Source organism: Mustela nivalis (genome assembly GCF_964662115.1).
Source record: "Mustela nivalis genome assembly, chromosome: 3".
NCBI lineage: Eukaryota > Metazoa > Chordata > Mammalia > Carnivora > Mustelidae > Mustela > Mustela nivalis.
Genome location: NC_139022.1, coordinates 79,470,316 through 79,490,203, shown reverse-complemented (window position 1 = coordinate 79,490,203; position 19,888 = coordinate 79,470,316). Strand labels below are relative to the sequence as shown.

The 19,888-nt window shown below is 40.1% G+C and overlaps 1 protein-coding gene across 1 annotated transcript in view; it reads left to right on the top strand.

Moving 5' to 3' along the window:
• The window catches only part of SV2C (synaptic vesicle glycoprotein 2C), a 220,724-nt gene that overhangs the window by 36,439 nt on the left and 164,397 nt on the right, over positions 1–19,888 (top strand). The window contains exon 2 of the mRNA XM_082724783.1: positions 11,891–12,566. Coding sequence (XP_082580909.1) covers positions 11,990–12,566 — 577 coding nt within the window. The 5' untranslated portion in view covers positions 11,891–11,989. The remainder of the gene's footprint in view (positions 1–11,890; positions 12,567–19,888) is intronic.

Below are 19,888 nucleotides of genomic sequence, written 5' to 3'. Positions count from 1 at the left end.
AGGCTTTTATTCAGTTTTCCTCTATTCAGAGGCTCTCACCGAGTTGACTCCTCTTAGAATAGCTGCCCTTCCTGCACACCCTAACCCTACCGTGTCCAATAGGGTAGCTACTCATCAGGTGTGGTTATTTAGATTTAAAATTTTGCCCAACTGTTATTGGATAGTACAGATCTAGAACATCTCTATCATCACAGAGAGTTCTGCTGCTCCAACCTCCTGCCCTGCTTGATTTTTATTTGTAGTCTTACCACTACATGAAATCATATATTTATTTGTTTGTTACCTGTCTTATGACTAGAAAGAAAGCTCCATACCATCAGGGCTTTTATATGTGTTGTTCAGACTCAGCTCCTAGCAACTCCTAGCTGAGTATCTGGGATATAATAGGCATTTAATAAATTCTGCTTGAATGAATGATTGGATCTTTTGAGGGCCCCGTTTTAATCCCAGAGGAGATAAGAAGAATTATTGAGGGAAGTTGCTCTTTTTCCTCTCTGCTTTTCCCAGGCCTCAAAAGACTTTGTGTTAACCCATGCGCTTCTGGAAAGGAATTCAATTCCTGGTTTTGTTTCTCTTCAAGTTTTCTTCCCATGATCCATAAGTTCTAGTGAAAGGAGAACTGACCCGCATTCACTCTGAGTGGTTATTGCCACATCCCCAGATGGTCCCTTTCCAACCTGGCAGCCTGGGTTTGATGCCAGGGATCTCATCTGCCAGAATGTCTTTGGTCATTTTGTAGAAGAGAATATCTCATTCTTAAGAGTAGTAGTTGCATATGACAGAGTTGTAGATGATTATGCCTGATGATATAGATTGTTTTGATGCTCGTCAGGCATCTGGCTTCCCCAAGGGGTGACAGCATCCTGATAGCTACTTCGGGACAGGAATCTAGTATATTGTACTCATTCTGGGCTTCACTGAAGACACTCTGAGTCTGCTTGCCAGTTCTCCTGCAGTGTTGCTCCTCTTAACACCTGACCAGGGATGGGCCAGGTGCATAGAAGGACCTAGAGAGGACGGCTGAGATGGGATTGTCAGAATGGTTCGGAGGCTTTCCTCTCTGAGTTCTCCATAAGCAAGCCTGACCTGGCAATTGCAGTTCATCTGCTCTATTCCGTGATTGAAATTCAGGGAGTTCCCTTCCCACCGAGGCCAAGTTTGACTGTGGAACAGAGCATACTTCCTGGCCCACTGAATGGATCTGACAGACACTAAACTTTGTGGCCAGGATATATGTCATGGTTCTGAGAAACCAATAAACAAATACACAAATGAATAAAAAGTTTTAAAATAGATATATCTGTATATGTGTGTATGTATCTTGTTCATTAAATAACTGGCACAATACAGGGAAAGTGTCTAAACTTCACTGAGTTACGTAAAAGAAGACTTGAATAAATACAAAGATGTATTTTTGGACGGGATGACTATTTTAAGATTTTGAGTTCTTCTAAAATTAATTTGCAAACTTAGTTCAATTCTAGTTGAAATTCTAATGAAAATTTTCTTGGAAAATGACTAACATAACACAAAATAAATAAATTAAAATAATAAAAATTTAAAAAGAAAAAAATAGAAATAATTTATTGTCAATCCAACTTTGATTAAATAATATAACAAGCAGGAAGTAAGCTCATTTGCTGAGCTAAAATTGTTAAATATTGATATGCTAGACTTTGCTCAAAGTGTGTGAAGAGGCATTTCATCCAGAACAGGGCGATTTCCTTGCATACTCTTTAGTTATTGTTGTGAAAGGAAAATAACAAGTATATTAATAATTCTCTATATTAATTGCCTGTGTATACACTTCTAAACATGTTTAGTGCTGCAATTCTTTGTAATTCTTTTCTCCCTTTTGGTTAAGTTTCTTCTGATTATATCTACTGAAATGCAGATTTCATGTTTGTTGAATCTAATAACAATAAATTAAACTTAGATTTTATATCTTTTAAAAAAAAGAAAATGACTAAGCAATTCTAAAGTTCATTTGGAAGACAAATTCGATAGGATGCAAATAAATATTTGCAAAGGATGAGTTCTGAGGGCTAAAAGCACTGATAGATATTAAATTTGTAACAAAATGATAAAAGTTAGAGCCAAATGGTATGAGGGCAATAAGAGACTGTAGCAGAATTCAAAACTGAGGAGAGACAAATGTGCATAGGAATTTTGACTCTCATAAAAGGGGTGTTTTAATAAATGTTTCTGGAATATTTGTTTATTCATTTGAAAAATCCCTTCCTTGTATAATATAGCAAAATAAATTCCAGAACTAAACATTAAACAATGAAACTAAAACCAGTTAGAACAAATATGGGTGAATTTTTTTGAACTTCAGGAGGGCCTTAATACACTAGGGCCTTAATACACTACTGAAGGCAAAAAACATAAAGGAAGAACATTTTAAACAGCCTATGAAAACAGTCAATAGCTTCGCCTGGCAAAACACCATAGATGAGACCCTCTGAGACAAGTATTTATAATATGCATGACAAAAGAGTTTGTATATAAATAGTTCTTAAAATTCACTAAGAAACAGATCTTGTGTTCTTCTCTTGAGGCTGCTTAACAAATTACCACCCTGGTGACTTGAAACCCAGAAACTTATTTTCTCACAGCTCAAGGTGATGCAGGGATGCACTATCTCTCTCGAGGGAACAACCCCTCCTTGCCACTTGCAGTTTCTGGTTGTTCTGGGCATTCCTTGTCTTGTGACTGCGTAATCTCCGCCTTAATTTTCTCATGGTTTTACTTCTGTGTCTGTGTCTTCTCTCTTCTGTATTTTATAGGGACACTTGCCCGTGGAATTAGAGCCCACCCACCTAATCCAGGATGATCTCATTTCAAGATCCTCCACTTAATCTCTTTTCCAAAAAGGTCACATTCATAGGTCTTGGGGATATGATTGTATTTTTTTTTTAAAGATTTTATTTATTTATTTGACAGAGAGAAATCACAAGTGGGCAGAGAGGCAGAGAGAGAGAGAGGAGGAAGCAGGCTCCCTGCTGAGCAGAGAGAGCCCGATGCGGGACTCGATTCCAGGACCCCGAGATCATGACCTGAGCCGAAGGCAGCGGCCTAACCCACTGAGCCACCCAGGCGCCCCTGATTGTATTTTTTGAGGGGGCCACATTAAACCCACTGTGTAAATCTCAATACAAAAATGAGCAAAAGGTAAAAGATTTCCCAAGGAAAGAGATGTTCAATTTCACTGGTAATCACATGCAATTTAAAATAATAAAACACCATGTTTCTGTAATTTGGCAGAAATCTCAACTCCTGAATTTTGGTAGGTGAGAACACAAGGAAATGGGGGCTCTCCTTCAGGTTTCTGAAAGTTATAAGTTGCCCCGGTCTTTTTTTTTTTTTTTTTTTAAGATTTTATTTATTTATTTGAGAGTGAAAGAGAGCATGACAGGGGAGACGGTCAGAGGGAGAAGCAGACTCCCAGCAGAGCTGGGAGCCTGATGTGGGGCTCAATCCCAGAACTCCAGGATCATGACCTGAGCCGAAGACAGTGGCTTAACCAACTGAGCCAACCAGGCGTCCCTAATTGCCCCAGTCTTTCTGAAGAACAGTGCGATATTATATATAACAATCATTAAACTAGTTTCTTCCTTTGACTTTAGGAATTCTAAGTAAGATCTACCAGAAGGGTGTGCTTCACCACATTACCAATAATACTGAAATAGTAGAGATAACCTAAATGTCCAAGATAGGAGATAAGTTAAATGAATTATGGTATACCATAAATAAAAGTGTAGAAGAATATTTAAAAATATGAAAAATTTAAATATAAAATATATGATTAAAGCAGGTTATTAAAGTGCCAGCCTCTGGGTCAAGATGGTAGATTGAGCAGAGGCTAAACTCTATTTCACCTACATGGATAGTATATCAAAATATTATTTTTTTTTTTTAATTTTTTATTTTTTTATAAACATATATTTTTATCCCCAGGGGTACAGGTCTGTGAATCACCAGGTTTACACACTTCACAGCACTCACCAAAGCACATACCCTCCCCAATGTCCATAACCCACCCCCCTTCTCCCAACCCCCCTCCCCCCAGCAACCCTCAGTTTGTTTTGTGAGATTAAGAGTCACTTATGGTTTGTCTCCCTCCCGATCCCATCTTGTTTCATTGATTCTTCTCCTACCCACTTAAGCCTCCATGTTGCATCACCACTTCCTCATATCAGGGAGATCATATGATAGTTGTCTTTCTCTGCTTGACTTATTTCGCTAAGCATGATACGCTCTAGTTCCATCCATGTTGTCGCAAATGGCAAGATTTCATTTCTTTTGATGGCTGCATAGTATTCCATTGTGTATATATACCACATCTTCTTGATCCATTCATCTGTTGATGGACATCTAGGTTCTTTCCATAGTTTGGCTATTGTGGACATTGCTGCTATAAACATTCGGGTGCACGTGCCCCTTTGGATCACTACGTTTGTATCTTTAGGGTAAATACCCAGTAGTGCAATTGCTGGGTCATAGGGCAGTTCTATTTTCAACATTTTGAGGAACCTCCATGCTGTTTTCCAGAGTGGCTTGCATTCCCACCAACAGTGTAGGAGGGTTCCCCTTTCTCCACATCCTCTCCAGCATCTGTCATTTCCTGTCTTGTTGATTTTAGCCATCAAAATATTATTTTGATAATAAATAGCTGACCTCAAAAGAAAGAAAAAGAAGTTTGTCATGTCTCAGAAATGGAAAGTGCAGACATAGCAGTGTGTGGGAGATGACACTGTGCCTTCCAACTTGTGACCAGCACATGTCAGCAGGCGCACACTGCCCATTCCCACCTGGAAGAGAAGACAGTCCACAACTGCCTGCCCTAGACAAGGCTTGGATTTCCACCTGAGATGGAAACCCTGAGCTTACCGGTATCTCTGGAAATATGGAAATCCAGAGCTGAGCTACTGATAGAAAACAGTTCAGCCTTTTGTGAACCTTTTGGGGCTCAAGGAGGGGCAAACCTGACCAAACCCTACTGGAAAAAAAACAAACTCTCAAGGAAAACCTCTACATCTCCAGGTTCAATCAGGAGAGGATTCCTCTAGAACCATAATTCTGAATTTGGTCTGGCCTCCATAACCATTTTTCACTCTTAAAAATTATTAAGAACAAAAGAACTTTCATTTTTGTTGGTTGTACCTATTGGTACTTACCGCTTTAGAAATTAAATCCAAGGAACTTAATTTTATAACACAAGAAATTCCCAAGTACACATTTCATTAGAGAAATGATGTCACCACACACGTAACCTTTGGAAAATGCCACTGTACACTCGTGAAAAAATGCAAGTGAAAGCCTCAAGTAACATTTTTTCTATTATGAAAACTATGCCACTCCTCCTGCTTGTGCATGCTCTCTCTCTCTCTCAAATAAAATCTTCTTTAAAAATTGCATAAAAAGAATGTTAATATACTTAAAATAAAAATTTCCAGGTCTCTGAATGACTTATTACTTAAAAATATGCAGATATGCTAAATACTCTTTATTTTTGTAGCAAATATCTTGTAAGAGATTATATTTTGTAAGCTTAATTTCAGTTTTGATAGACTTGAAATACTGTATTTCATTTAAAAATATTATTTTAATGTAGAATTTCTGCCTTCCATCCTGCTTTTCTCCATTAATTCTAATTAGTGAGTTTTATGGTATTTTTTAATAGACATATTAAAATTTAGTTTTTTTTTTTTAATTTGACAGAATTCAAGTAGGCAGAGTGGTGGGCAGAGGGAGAGGGAAAAGCAAACTCCCTGCTGAGCAGGGAGCCCTACGTGGGCTCAATCCCAGGACCCGAGATCATGACCTAAGCTGAAGGCAGAGGCTTAACTGACTGAGCCACCCAAAAGTTCCTAGACATGTTGGGATTTAGAAGGATCTTGGCATTTATTTTAATACTGGACTGCTTGTTGGTGTCCTGTTGAGAGTGGGGACATTCTGTCAGAATAGTTTGGGAAATGGTTGGATAACACATTTAAACAAGGGTCTTTACAAAAAGCTTAAACTGTGTGTGACACTTCTAGAGAAGGACCTATTATGAGACAGAGACTTCCCAAATTTATTTGCCCATAGAACTTTCTCCACTCAGATCACCTTGTAGGTCCACATACTGCAGACTACACTTTGGGGGAAATGTCGATCCAGGCAAGTCCCTCATGAAGAAAGGGGCAGTCAGAGAGTTGGCCCCCTTACATTGCTTGTGTCCTCATTCAGTAACATTGCTTTATAGCACTTTCTTTTACTAAGTTCTTGTTTTCACAGAGCTTACGTTCTAATAGGGAAGATCGTTGCACTCATGGATAAATGTAAGACATGATTGAATGCCCAAAGGAAACTATGCTTAACTGGAAGCTATGATTAGGTTGAGAAATAATGAAAGGAAATCACTAAAAGAATAGGAATTTATACATATTTACAGATAAATTTAAGGGTTTGGAGGACAAGCAGCATTCTTGTTTTTTTTTTTTTAAGATTTTATTTGTTTATTTGACAGAGAGAGATCACAAGAGGCAGAGAGGCAGACAGAGAGAGAGGAAAGCAGGCTCCCCGCTGAGCAGAGAGCCCGACGTGGGGCTCGATCCCAGGACCCTGAGATCATGACCCAAGCCAAAGGCAGAGGCTCAACCCACCAAGCCACCCAGGCTCCCCGACAAGCAGCATTCTTAAGTGAAAAATGTCTGATTTTGAAGATTTGGACAGGCTGGGATGATGGATCAGTATATTCTTTATCTGCATTGTCCTCTCCTCCCTCCCAAAATCTTCTTTTCAGAATGCTGTCTCACTGCAGATATGTATTTCTGAATTTTAACTCTGGTCACCTTCAAATAGTATCTCTTGCACAAGGTTTGACTATATGTAGTAGTGGTGTAGACTTTTTCCATAATATCTAGAGCTTCTCCAAAGCATGCCCATCATCTTATCTTTCTCCACCAAAGTCCAGAGCTCAGATATGCTGATCTTCTTTGTTGACAGTTACTATAAGGTCCAGAGGTTTCAAGCCTGTGCTGAATGAGCATTTCAACCAATGTTTCTGCCAGAATAAGCGTCTTCATAATCTGGTAATCTGCACCGTATCTGTTGCACTCTGTTCTTTTAGTCATCACCAGAGCATCTTATTCAATGTAAATTATTCCTCGATGAAACTGATCTTAAGCCTTTTAAAAAAATCGTTATCTTTAGACATGTGAAATAGCCATTATAAAGAGGTATCTAGTTGTTTACAATCAGCCCTGCATGCAAGGTGGGTGGTGAATACTAAGAATTGCCTTTCTTTCTGACACAAATCATAGATGAAAGTGCATGTTAGTTTGGACTAATGCATTATAGAGTTCCTCAAAATACTTCTGGAATATTTGTTGCAATTTGAATGTTTATGTCACTGCCTTTCTGTTTTAACAAAGCTCTATTTTATGACATTACTATAATGTCATCACATAGAATTAGTTTTATGTTCTATCTCCTAAGAGGTGGAAAGTGATAAAGTTCTCACTGGGGTGTCTGGTGTGCTTTGTTATAGTCCTGACCAAATTATATAGCACTGACTTAAGGTGAAGTTTTATTCCCCACTTCTCAACCTCTGCTCCAGTACAGGGATTTCCACTCTCCCCAGGAGAGACAGATGTGGAAAAACACTTGCAGCTTCTCCCTTTCCCACCATACACATACCCTGACTCCTCCCCAAGAAAGAAGGACGAATTTCTCAGGCGAACTGCGGCCTCAGCCCCATGGAGGTGCTTACCCAGGTCTGCTACTCCTGCAGCGTGGAAAGTTCCCCAGACAGCCTTCCCTCCAGTATGAGTCCTGTGTGGTGCTGAGTCCCAGGACTGGGAAGAAGGTGGGGCATTGGGGATGAAGTGTGGGCACGATTCTCCATGAACTGGTAACTGATCACTATCTACTCTGTTGAATGTTTCCTTTAGATCCGAACTTAGGAGGGAAGGAGGGTTGTTAGATAATGACCCCTCCCTCCAAGCCCAACATGCTGGAGACCTGCAAATACTTTTGAGCGTTTCTATCATCTGGGTGTGGCAGGTAGGGCTGTCTTTTGCCCCAACTTTGCAGTATCAGATTTCTGTTACCCCCCTGGCTCCCATTTCTGCTAATTGCTGATAGTTTTAGTGTAAGTGTGAATTCTTACTGGGTAGGTTTTGATTTTCCCATCTGTAAAACAGAGATTTAAATAGCATTAAGACTGTTGTTAAAATCCCTGTTCTGTGATAGTACCTCTGAAGTGCATAGCACAGGGCCAATGTAAAAATGGGTGAGCTTTTATTATTACTGTCATTACTCTATGTGTGCCCAATGACTTCAAAGTTCCATAAATACCCTTATTAAAAGTAGTGGACTAGGGGCGCTTGGGTGGCTCAGTGGGTTAAGCCTATGCCTTCGGCTCAGCTCATGATCTCGGGGTCCTGGGATCAAGCCCCGCATCAGGCTCTCTGCTCAGCAGGGAGCCTGCTTCCCTCTCTCCTCTGCCTGCCTCTCTGCCTACTTGTGATCTCTGTCTGTGAAATAAATAAATAAAATCTTAAAAAAAAAATAGTGGAATTTCCCAGTATCTGGTAGATCCCAGAACGTTATGGTGAGGAGGAGCTATCTCTCCCACATCTTTTGATGATGGTGGTGCTGAGGGCTAAAGCAGAAGGAAGGACTAGAGGTTCGGGGACAGTGTGGGGAAACTGAGAGAAACATCTGTGTGTGTGTGTGTGTGTGTGTGTGTGTGTTGGGAGGGTTGTGTGTCACAGGAACACATGTAGGATGGTTTTGATATGATATGTGATGTGAGCGAATGTACGCCCTGTGACATGAATTATCAAAGGGAAAAAAAAAGAACTGAAATTCTTTTTTGCCAGAATAGCTCTCATTTATGTGTACAAATTATTATTTGGGCAAAATGATTGTCACACACATGGAGATAAGGCTGATTTGTGCATGTCATTAAATATCTCAGATAAGCTGTGCTGTAAATATTCTTTGGTTGTAACAGCCACTTCTATAAATAAGGTTTTAATCAGCTGTGGGACCTGTTGCTTAGCGTGATTAGCAGGGCACCTAAATAAGTAGTTATTCAGTTCTTATTGCAGGAGATACTGTGACTGCTCTGCCTTGATATTCTGGGATCCCCTTCATTTTCTCCGCTCTCCTCTCCTGGCTCCTGTGGGCCTTTGCTTCCACCAGCCAGCACCTGTACCCCTTCAGAGGACCATCCCTGGGTCCTGAGGAACTGCCTAGCTTTGGGTGCAGAGAGCCAGAAGTGCCTGCAGTTCATCCCTGCCCTGGGTGGCCCTTAGCCAACAATGGGTGGGAGTGGGAGCATGAAAGCCCCACACCTTTGCCTTGAGTGGGAATAACTCTGAGCAGAGGCTGAAGCTCGCCCCCCAGGATCCTCCCTAAAACTGTCTTGCCTCAGTTGTCCCTTCCTTTATCAACTCCTCTTAATAAATGATTCGCACCTGATTCCTTACCCCGGGTTCTGTTTCTGGGGAACCTGAATTAAAATCATTTAATATATGCCAAATTTTCTCCTGGACGCAGTGTAAAGAGCACTTATTAATCCTCACAACTCTGCAAAGTGGTTTTGTCATTATCCTTATTTCATGGAAAAGTACACCACCTTGAGTTACAGGGAACAGGCGGTTGCACTTGACTGGAGGCGGTTGGGGGTTCATTGTCTGGCCTTCTTTCCTGCCCTTCTTGCCCGCTGACATCTTTGTCATGTTTGGAATGACTATAGGATTATCTTTTGAAGTACAGCTATCATGTTGGGATGGTTAATCTGAACAAACAAGACCATATTTTGGAATTATTACCCATATAAAGCCTATCATGAGTGAAGATATCACAGTAATTTCCCTTGTTTCAGAACGTACAAGGTGATTTAGGCAAGAGGCTGTAAAACAATTTTTGTATAGGCAACCAAGGTATCAGAATGCTACTATGTTTACTAAGCCCTTAGCAAGAGTACTGGGTGAAGCAGAGATGGGTAAGGGTCAAGGCTTTGGGGTCAGAACCTTCTGAGTTGGAGTCCCAGTGTCTTCGCTGACAAACGTGACCCTGGGCCATTTACTTAATCTCAATAAGCCTTAATCTTACCACCTGTATAATGGAGACTATAATACCTATTTTGGAGGATTGAAGTAAGAATTAAGTAAAAGAATTTAAAAATGTATATAAATTTCTTGGCATGATGTCTGTCACAGGGTATACACAAAATCAAGCTGTTTTTTATTAAAATGATGTCTGGCACATATTCTGTGGTGTAACTCAGTGACTCACCCTGAAACAGAGTTATACGATTTGAGTCTCTGAGCCTCCATCCTCAAACTCTTTTCCAACTGCCTGCTCATCTTTTCTTAATTGGCTCAAGGATCCTCCCATCTCTCCCTTCCCCTGACTCTCAGCTCTCCAAGAGAAAAAAAAGGGGGGGGGGGGAGGAAAAAGAAAAAAGGGGGGGGGGTCATACAGCCCTCTGTTAAGACATTTGGCAAAAAAGCTCATAATCATATGTTTATTTTAATTTCACTTTGCTGTCTTCCAAAACACAGGCCTATGCAGAACCATGCTTCTGTTTGCCTCCTGGGCATTCACAGTTATTCAGTGGTAACGATGCACAGTCCATTTATAAACAAACATCTTTTTGTCTTTATTGCTGGGTTTGTTTGTGATGTCTGAATGAGCCGTTTAAGTATATGTTTATACAGCTACTTATCAAGTGTTTTGTACTGGGTGCAAAAAGAAGGTAGAAGTGGCTATTACATAACTCATGGTTTGGAGTGCTGCCACAGAGTAGAGCTTGGGGAGTTAATGATGGAGGAGAAGGACTCTCTCACATTTATATCCCCTCTCTACAATGGTGGACCACCAGAGGGGAGAGCTCAGTGGACAAGTGAAAGATCAATTCCCATGTGTTCAGCCTGAATGTAAGCCAAGATCTAGGGTGCACTCAGTGAGAAAGAAAACCAAATGGTGGGTCATGGGAGACCCATGACTCGGGTATCCAAAACAGCAGTTAACTGGAGTGGCAGTAGGACAAGGGGGGTGTGTGTGTCCAGAGACAAAGAAGATAAGAGACAAATCCTGAAGTATTGACAGGGTGGGGTTGTGAAGGGACATGGCATGTGGCTTACCTGTCCCTGCTGGCCTGGAGGTGGCCTCTGAAAGGACAGACCTCGACTAGACAAACCATATGTTCTAATCCAATGTTTATCAAAGGTATCTGAAATCATTTGATGAACTCTGCCCATTTCTCACTGATCTGATTGTTGTACTAGGGGGAAATACTCCATTGTGGCTTTGGGTGCCATATGAGTCTTTGTTATTTATTGAAAGGAGAGATAATGAAAGTAGAGGGGAAATGCATATGATTCAAAAGCATCGTGTATAGGGCTGCTTACCTGCGATTTTTTTTTTCACTATTGTGAAATAAGGTCAGATGGGATTCTTCTCCTATTCTAGTTTTGCCTTTGCAATCTGTGTATGTCTCTGAGCAATACTGTTTTTCTCAATCAGAGTATATCTTTATAACACTTACAAAATGTGTTAGATGTACTTTTAGAGGTACCAGATGTCCTGTTTTACTCTCTGGGGAATGCCTGTGTATTCTATCAAAGTTCTCAGGGGACAGAGTTCCTTAAACACCAAATAATAATAGTAATAACAACAGTAAAACCCATTAAGTATTCCAAGAGCTGATCACACCTGAGCAGAGAACTGTTGTTTGTTGCATGTGGACAGTAAGATGAAAGAAAGGAAAAGCTAATTCTGTGTCTTAGTCTGAGGGAACAGTGAAAAGAGACTAGGAAATAAATGGTAAAAAAAAAAGATAAGAAAGGAATAATAATGGTTTCATGTGGTTTTTCTTCTTTTGCAGTTCTGTTTTGACCCCAATGTGGATGATGCAGTCAGGGCCGAACCACTGATCAGAATCTGAAAAATTCCCATTTTCTCAGTCGCCTTCGGTTGAGATAAGATGGAAGACTCTTACAAGGATAGGACTTCACTGATGAAGGGTGCCAAGGACATTGCCCGGGAGGTGAAGAAACAAACAGTAAAGAAGGTAAATCAAGCAGTGGACCGGGCCCAGGATGAATACACACAGAGGTCCTATAGTCGGTTCCAAGATGAGGAGGACGATGACTATTACCCGCCTGGAGAGACTTACGATGGGGAGGCCAATGATGATGAAGGCTCCAGTGAAGCTACAGAGGGTCATGATGAAGATGATGAAATCTATGAAGGAGAGTATCAGGGCATCCCCGGTATGAACCAAGGGAAGGACAGCATTGTGTCCGTGGGGCAGCCCAAAGGAGATGTGCACAAGGACCGGCAGGAGCTGGAGTCAGAGAGGAAAGCTGATGAGGAGGAACTAGCCCAGCAGTATGAGCTGATAATCCAAGAGTGTGGTCATGGTCGTTTCCAGTGGGCCCTATTCTTTGTCCTGGGCATGGCCCTTATGGCGGATGGTGTGGAGGTGTTTGTTGTTGGCTTCGTGTTGCCCAGTGCTGAAACAGACTTGTGCATTCCAAATTCAGGATCCGGATGGCTAGGTGAGTGTACCATGTCAATGAGACAAATTCTGAACCTGGATTATTTATTGAGCACAGTTAACAGATAGAATAAATACTTTCCCTCTAGAGCAGTGCGTTTTTCCCCCAACATTTTATTATGAAAAACTTTAGACATACAGAAGAATTAAAAATATTGTACAAGGATGCCCATATATATCCACCACCCAGATCCTAGAGGTTACATTTAATACCGTATTTTCTTTACCATCTGTCCATCCATCAATCCAACTCATTTCTTTATGCATTTCAAAGTTAAATAGATTTTAACTTATCATATTACAAATGTTTTATTGGTTTCTCCTTTATTAACTTCCAGAGATATGCCCTGGGAATTTAATAAAGCTGTTATGTGAAAACCTATTTGAGTAGTTTCCTAAATATAGAGATTAATTCTAGAAAATTCTGACAAACGTGATTTCACATTTCAAATTTTATGTGAAGTACTACAATTTAAATACTTCGGGGACCCTGCTAATTTTTTTTTCTATAATCTATGTGTATGTTTGCTTGTTTATTTTTTCACTTAGTCTTAGTCATAGAATTTTCTCTAGATTACATTTTCTATCTTTTTCAAAGTTCATTCCTTTGTGCCTAAACTGGGAAGACTTCCTCATATGATTTTAAAAATCTCTTTCAAATCGTATTAATATCTAAATTATATGTATAAAAATATGACCTCCCTATAAAATATCTAGATAGCCGATTTGAGTTTTGTTTTAAAGTTACCATGGGGCAGCTGAGTGGCCCAGTTGGTTAAGTGTCTGATACCTGATTTTGGCTCAGGTCACAATCTCATGTCAGGCTCTGTGGTAGGTGTGGTGTCTACTTGGAATTCTCTCTCTCCCACACCCCTCCCTCTGCCCCTCCTTCTGCACATGCTTTGCACACACACCGCCTCTCTCTAAAAAAAAATAAGTAAATTAATTAATTGATTTAATTAAATAAAATTAAGCTACAAGGTTTACCTTGTTACAAGATCTGAGTCAATGTTCCCACTTATTCCCTTGCTTGATCTCGCCACCCTGATCATGACCTGAGCTGAAATCAAGAGTTGTATTCTCAACCAACTGAGCCACCCAGGTGCCCCAAAATGCCATTTTCTAACCTGCTCTGTGACGTTGTGAGAGAGATAATCATGAATGAGAAAAGGATTTATATCTATTCCTTTAACAGCTGTTTCTTTATATCACTTCCTTCTAACATCTATTTTTATAGTCACTTAACTGAGCGAGATAGATCTGTGGAAGCAGACAGTGAGGGAGAGAGGGTATGGGGGAATGGGGCACATTTTGCGTGTTTTTCCTGGTAGACTCATCTATGTGTTCAGCCATCAAAATGCAGAACATAATTCGGAGGAGGGTCGGTAGTCATTTGTCAAATTGATCCTTTCAGTGTATCCCTTGTGTATCTAGTGCACATATTTTATCTTGGTTTTTTCTTTGGTGGGCACATAGATCTACCGTAAGTCTGGACATCAAAACCTTTTATCAAGATTTTGCAAAAGGAATATATCAACAGAACATTTTAGAAAGCTAGAGCCTTAGAAATACATGCAGGGGCACCTGGGTGGCTCAGTGTGGTTAAGCCTCTGCCTTCGGCTCAGGTCATGATCTCAGGGTTCTGAGATCAAGCCCCGCATCGGGCTCTCTACTCAGCAGGGAGCCTGCTTCCTTCTCTCTCTCTGCCTGACTCTCTGCCTGCTTGTGATCTCTGTCTGTCAAATAAATAAATAAAATCTTTAAAAAAAAAAAAGAAAGAAATACATGCACACACATATTTAATAATTGCAAACTAAATTTTACCACAAACATCTTTTCATGTTGTGATCCTAGCTTTTATATTGGAAACGTTCCAGGAAAATCTAAACTATGCTTAGTGTGGGATGGAAGCACAGTATTGCCATGGTGCCCTGACCAGTCTATCCCAGAAACCTGTAAATCCCAATGATGTTACACACCCCCAGGTGGCACCCAGAAGTGCAGAGAATGCCGTGGAACAACCGCAACACAGATATTTTCATCTTCTCATGAATATTGGCTGCTTTAGTGAGTTAAAAATGTGTCCCTGGGAGTGTATGGTTTCACTCAATGTTGTGGGTCCTCAGCAGAAGCATTTTAATGGTTTTGTAACAGTCCCTCCCAGACTTGCATTTTAATTACTTTGCCATTGTAATTTCACTTATAATTGCATTCTAACAGAGTTTTTTCGGGGCAGGCATTGAAATTGTTTTGCCGTTTTCATTTCATCAAATAATAGCTTTGTAATATGATTATCACACTAAGTCACAGCAGCGGGATCAAAATACAAGAAAGATGCATGGCCCATGTTTGGTGGTGTTTGAGGAGTATAGATTTGCAAAATAATTTCTCATTTGCTACTGAGCGTTCTGTCATTTCGTCAAGGAAGGTGAGGAATGAAAAATAGGAACCAATGTATGTCTCAGTTATTTGGGAGATCAGTCATCTCTTGGTGTTTGCTAGAAGATTGACTTAAAGGGACTTAAGAGTGTCTTGTGTGTGCATGTCTCTATGTGTGTGGTCTGTGTGTATGTATAACATTGTTAATTAGAGTAAATATTTAATTATCCAACAAGTTGCTCTTTGAGGGGATGAGTGCAGTCACTTTAAGATAATCCATGCTTTATTGCCAAAGTCTTTTTATTGAGCAATTAAGTGCACAGCACAGTGTCATATCACAGGGGGTAATAGGGCAAGTACAACAAGGCTTCTATGTCAAAGAATACAGTCTAGTACAGAGAACGCACAAGTGCCTACAGGTTAGTGGTACAAAGAGGCAAGTACCAACAGCTGGGAGAGACGTGTAAATAAGGAGACTTGAGGTTGAGAGGCCACAGAAAGGGTTAGGAACTCACCAACGTGGTGAGGAAAAGGCAAGGATTTCAAGGCAATTCCAGAGGGTGGAGTTAGCAAGGATTGGTCCTTGATTAATTCAGACAGTGGAGCAAGTAGACAGTTGATGAAAAGAAGGTGACTCATCTAAGTAATGCAGAGTACTGGTCTTAACATGAGGAAGAAGGATGAAGAGTTGGATTTAGACTTCTTTCTGCGAGATCCTTGGGGGTGTCCATAGAGCCGCTGGGCTACTCTCCGTTTGGGCTGAAGCATAGTTGGTTGGTGAGCCATCTCATTTAAGATGACACTGCCAGTGACCTTCACCAGGAGGCTGGCAACATCCTGCAGAACGCTGTTTATGGGTCTGGTGGTGAAGAGGAGGACTGAGAAAGAGAAGCCCGAGTAAGAGGAGCAGCCAGGAGAGTGGGGAGGCCTGGAAGTTGCTGGGAAAAGGAAGAGGCCTGTAACTCTTGAGTGCTGCAGTGTGGTACAGGAAAGGTTGCAAAGGGTCTCTCAGTTCAGGCAGTGAAGTTCTTGGCTATGCAAATGGCTCTTGAGACCCACAAAGTGAACAAGGCTAGGTGACTAATAGGTTTAACAGCTAAAGAACGGCACAAAATTTTAAACGTCTTATCTGGACGGTCAGTGACATTAGCTGCCACTCTGACGTTACAATAGGTTCTGTGTTGGAGTAAGAGGTATTTATGCAGTGGCTCTGTGTGGGGGGCATGGCCCAAGGCCCTGTAAGGGAGATTAAGATGAGTAAGGATTGGTTCCTAATATGGATGGAGATCATGGTATTCCCCAGTGGCTGGTGCCTTAGGGATTTAGGCAGACCCTGTCGTCTTAAAAGTGAGGGGAGGTGCTCTGGGCATGTGGGCAACTTGCCTAGTCCAGGGCTGCGTACTGGGGAAGGCAGACTGTGGAACATACTTCCCAGCTCCTCATCCCATGTTTCTTTCCAGTTCTCTAATATTTTCATTTGAAGTCCTCTTGTTTGGGTTTACTCCTAGGAGAAGATGATATTCTCAATTACTAGCAGAAATATACCACTCTGGTATCTCAAGGGATGATCTAAAATTCACTTTTTGTTTGTGAACTCCAACAGTGTAATCACCTGTTCATCTTAGACCTTTGTCGCCCTTTTCTAAAACCCTAATAGAGGATATTGTCTGGTTTTGTTTTTTGTTTTCTGTCTTTTTGAATTTATAGACAGTACATAATGGTAACAGTCACAAATGAGAAATAAGATTTTCTCTGAGAATTAACATGTGAAATCAACCCATAGTACAAAGTCATCTTAAAGAGGCAGAATAGTAGAAGTAAAATAGAGGGAATGTAAGCCCCATGGGACCAGGGGCTTTTGTCTGTGTTGTTAAGTACTATCTCCCCCCTATCCAGATCAGTTCCTGGTACATATTAGAATCTCAACAACTCTTTGAAATGACAGTCTGTGAGACCATTAACACATTGAGAACTCATTGAAGGTACTGATATATCCAAAGGAAGAATGTGTTGTTTCAAATGGGACTTCGTTAGTTGTGGAGGACCAACAGGAGGGAAAGTCATAGATGTACATGTTGGCAGTGCCCTTCTAAATGCTGTCAGGATTGGTATGCTCCGATCTAAAAATTTTAACCTATGTATTTTTGGGACCACATGTATCCCTATTATAAGGAAAACCACATTAGCCTGGAGTCTGTGAAGGCATGACTCCTGTAGCAAAGACATTTCGTTCTAATTCCATGCTCCGTAGCACTTTAAGATTTCAAATTCAGCTTTTTTTAGAGTTTACCCATTAGGAATGTGCTTGCCAAAGGATGCCAGTCTTTTTGGCAATTTTGGTTTTTTTGGTTTAATTAACCAAATGTCCATTCTGGCTTTTTTCCATCTGTCTTGGTGAGGTTGACTACTGAGAGTCTGTTTCTGAAGATGGATCTGTTCAGGATGTGCTGATACGTCCAGTTTTGACACATGTAGTTCTGAGGTCCAGAGTAGGACAGGATAGAAGTAGCTGGCACCTATGTGGCCTACTTGGGTGGTCCCCTGGGTTTCCTGGAGAAATGTCCTAGAGTAATACTAGTTTTCTTTTAGAACATGTATAATATTGGCATACTGGGCAGATATGGAGGTAGACCATGAACATCAAGCATTGAGAATATATTTGTACATATGAATGCAATTTTACTTGACATTTTTTTCATTTTTTGAACTCTTGGAAGTTTAAAAAAAGATTTGTAAATAATTCTAGAATAAATATGGATTTTTGTGAATTTAAGATATATTTTTGACTAGAAGTAGAGGGGTGATTTTCCTTTTAGTCAATACTTGGCTATTGACTGTATCAAGTCAGACTATTGGCATTTGTATATCTTCTCTTGATAACTATAATGTTCACTCAACAAAAATGTATTGAGTGCTTATTATGTGACAGGCATGATTTTAGATTCAAGGAATACAATGGTAACAAACAAACAAATAAACAAAAACCCCACAAATCTCTAATAGACCTGAAGCATGTTTTTTAACCTTTCTTTCTATAGTTTCTGAACCTAGGTGATGGAATTCCTTGGAACATACAGTGTTTTTCTCTCTCTCTCTTTCTTTTTCATTTTGTTTGCCACTTCTAAAAAGGGTGATTTCCTTGAAGCCTGAGCTGGATGGAGATGACCTGAACTACCCCTAGTTTCTCTTTCTCCATCCCTACACATGCTCCTTTATTCTTTTAGGTATTAACAAAGGAAGATACATTCTTTTGAGATTTCTAACTCCTTTATATTTAGCTGACTATATTTTAAAAACAAAACAAGCTTCAAGCTTCTGAGATACATTTTGTTTTAGGCCCATTCACTACTGATTGCCACAAAACTGCAGACAGATTACAGAAGCTGGCTCACTGTTCATTGAAATAGTCCTTTCACTCAGTCTGTATCACCCATTCCCAGTGCTGTCAGGTAGACCAGTATATCCAGATTAATAACAAGATGCAGTCTTAGCTTTAGTCCAAGCTTTGATCTTTTAGCATCTGGGTATTCTCTGTATGTTTTTCACGGTTTTATTGAAAAGTAACTGGCATACATCACTGCATAATTTTAAGGAGTACAGCATGATGGTTTGGTTTGCATATATTGTAAAACGATGACCACTAGGTTTAACTAATGTCCATATTCTTATAGATACAATAAAAACAAAAGAGAGGGGGAAAAAAGGCAAAAAATTGTTTCCTCATTATGGGGACACTTAGGAATAAGAACCCTCTTAGCAACTTTCCTAGGTAGCTGACTCTTGAATAACGTGGGGGTTAGAGGTGCTGACCCTTTGCATAGTCAAAACTCCCCTTGTAAATTTTCACTCCCCCCAAACTTAACTACTAATAGCCTTCTGTTGATGGGGAAGCCTTACCGGTAACATAAATAGTCTATTAACACATACTTTGTATGTTACATGTATTATATACTATATTCTTATAATAAAGTAAACTAGAGACAAGAAAATCATAACAAAGAGAAAATACATTTACTCTACTGTACTGTATCTATAAAAAAAAAAAATCTGTGTATAACCCAGATAGCTTCAATCCACATCGTTCAAACCTGTGTTGCTCAGGGGTCACCTGTAAATCATACACCAGTGTTAGCTAGAATCATCATTCTGTACATTACATCTAGTACTTTCTTATCTTATAGTTGGAGGTTTGCGTCATTTGACTACCTTCCTCCATTTCTCCCTACTTCTTCCCCTCTCCCTCGGCCTCTGGTAACCACAGTTCTGATCTCTTTTTCTGTGATTTTTTTTTTTTTTTTAGGTTTTTGGGTATTTTTTGTTGTTGTTATTGTTGTTTTACATTCCACATATAAGTGAGATAATACAGTGTTTTTCTTTCTTCTTCTGGCTTGTTTCACTTAGCATAATACCTTCAAGGTCCCAGCATGTTGTTGCAAATGGTTGGATTTCCTTGTTATTTTTGTTGTTGTTGTTGTTTTGTTTTGTTTTAATGTCTGAATAATATTTCAGTGTGTGTGCGTGTGTGTGTGTGCGCACCACAACTTTTTTTTTTTTAAGATTTTATTTATTTATTTGACAGAGATCACAAGTAGGTAGAGAGGCAGGCAGAGAGAGAAGGGGAAACAGGCTCCCCACTGAGCAAAGAGCTTGATTCAGGGCTTGATTGCAGGACCCTGGGATCATGACCCGAGCTGAAGGCAGAGGCTTTAACCCACTGAGCCCTGAAGGCACTCCTGCACCATAACTTCTTTATGAATGCATCCATCAACAGACAAGATTGTTTCCATGTTTTGCCCATTGCAAATAATGCTGCTATGAACATGGGAGTGCAGGTATCTTTTTAATTAGAATTTTTGTTTCCTTTGAATATATTCCCAGAAGAGGAATTGCTGGATCATAGGGTAGTTCTATTTTTAATTTTAAGAGAATCCTCCATACTATGTT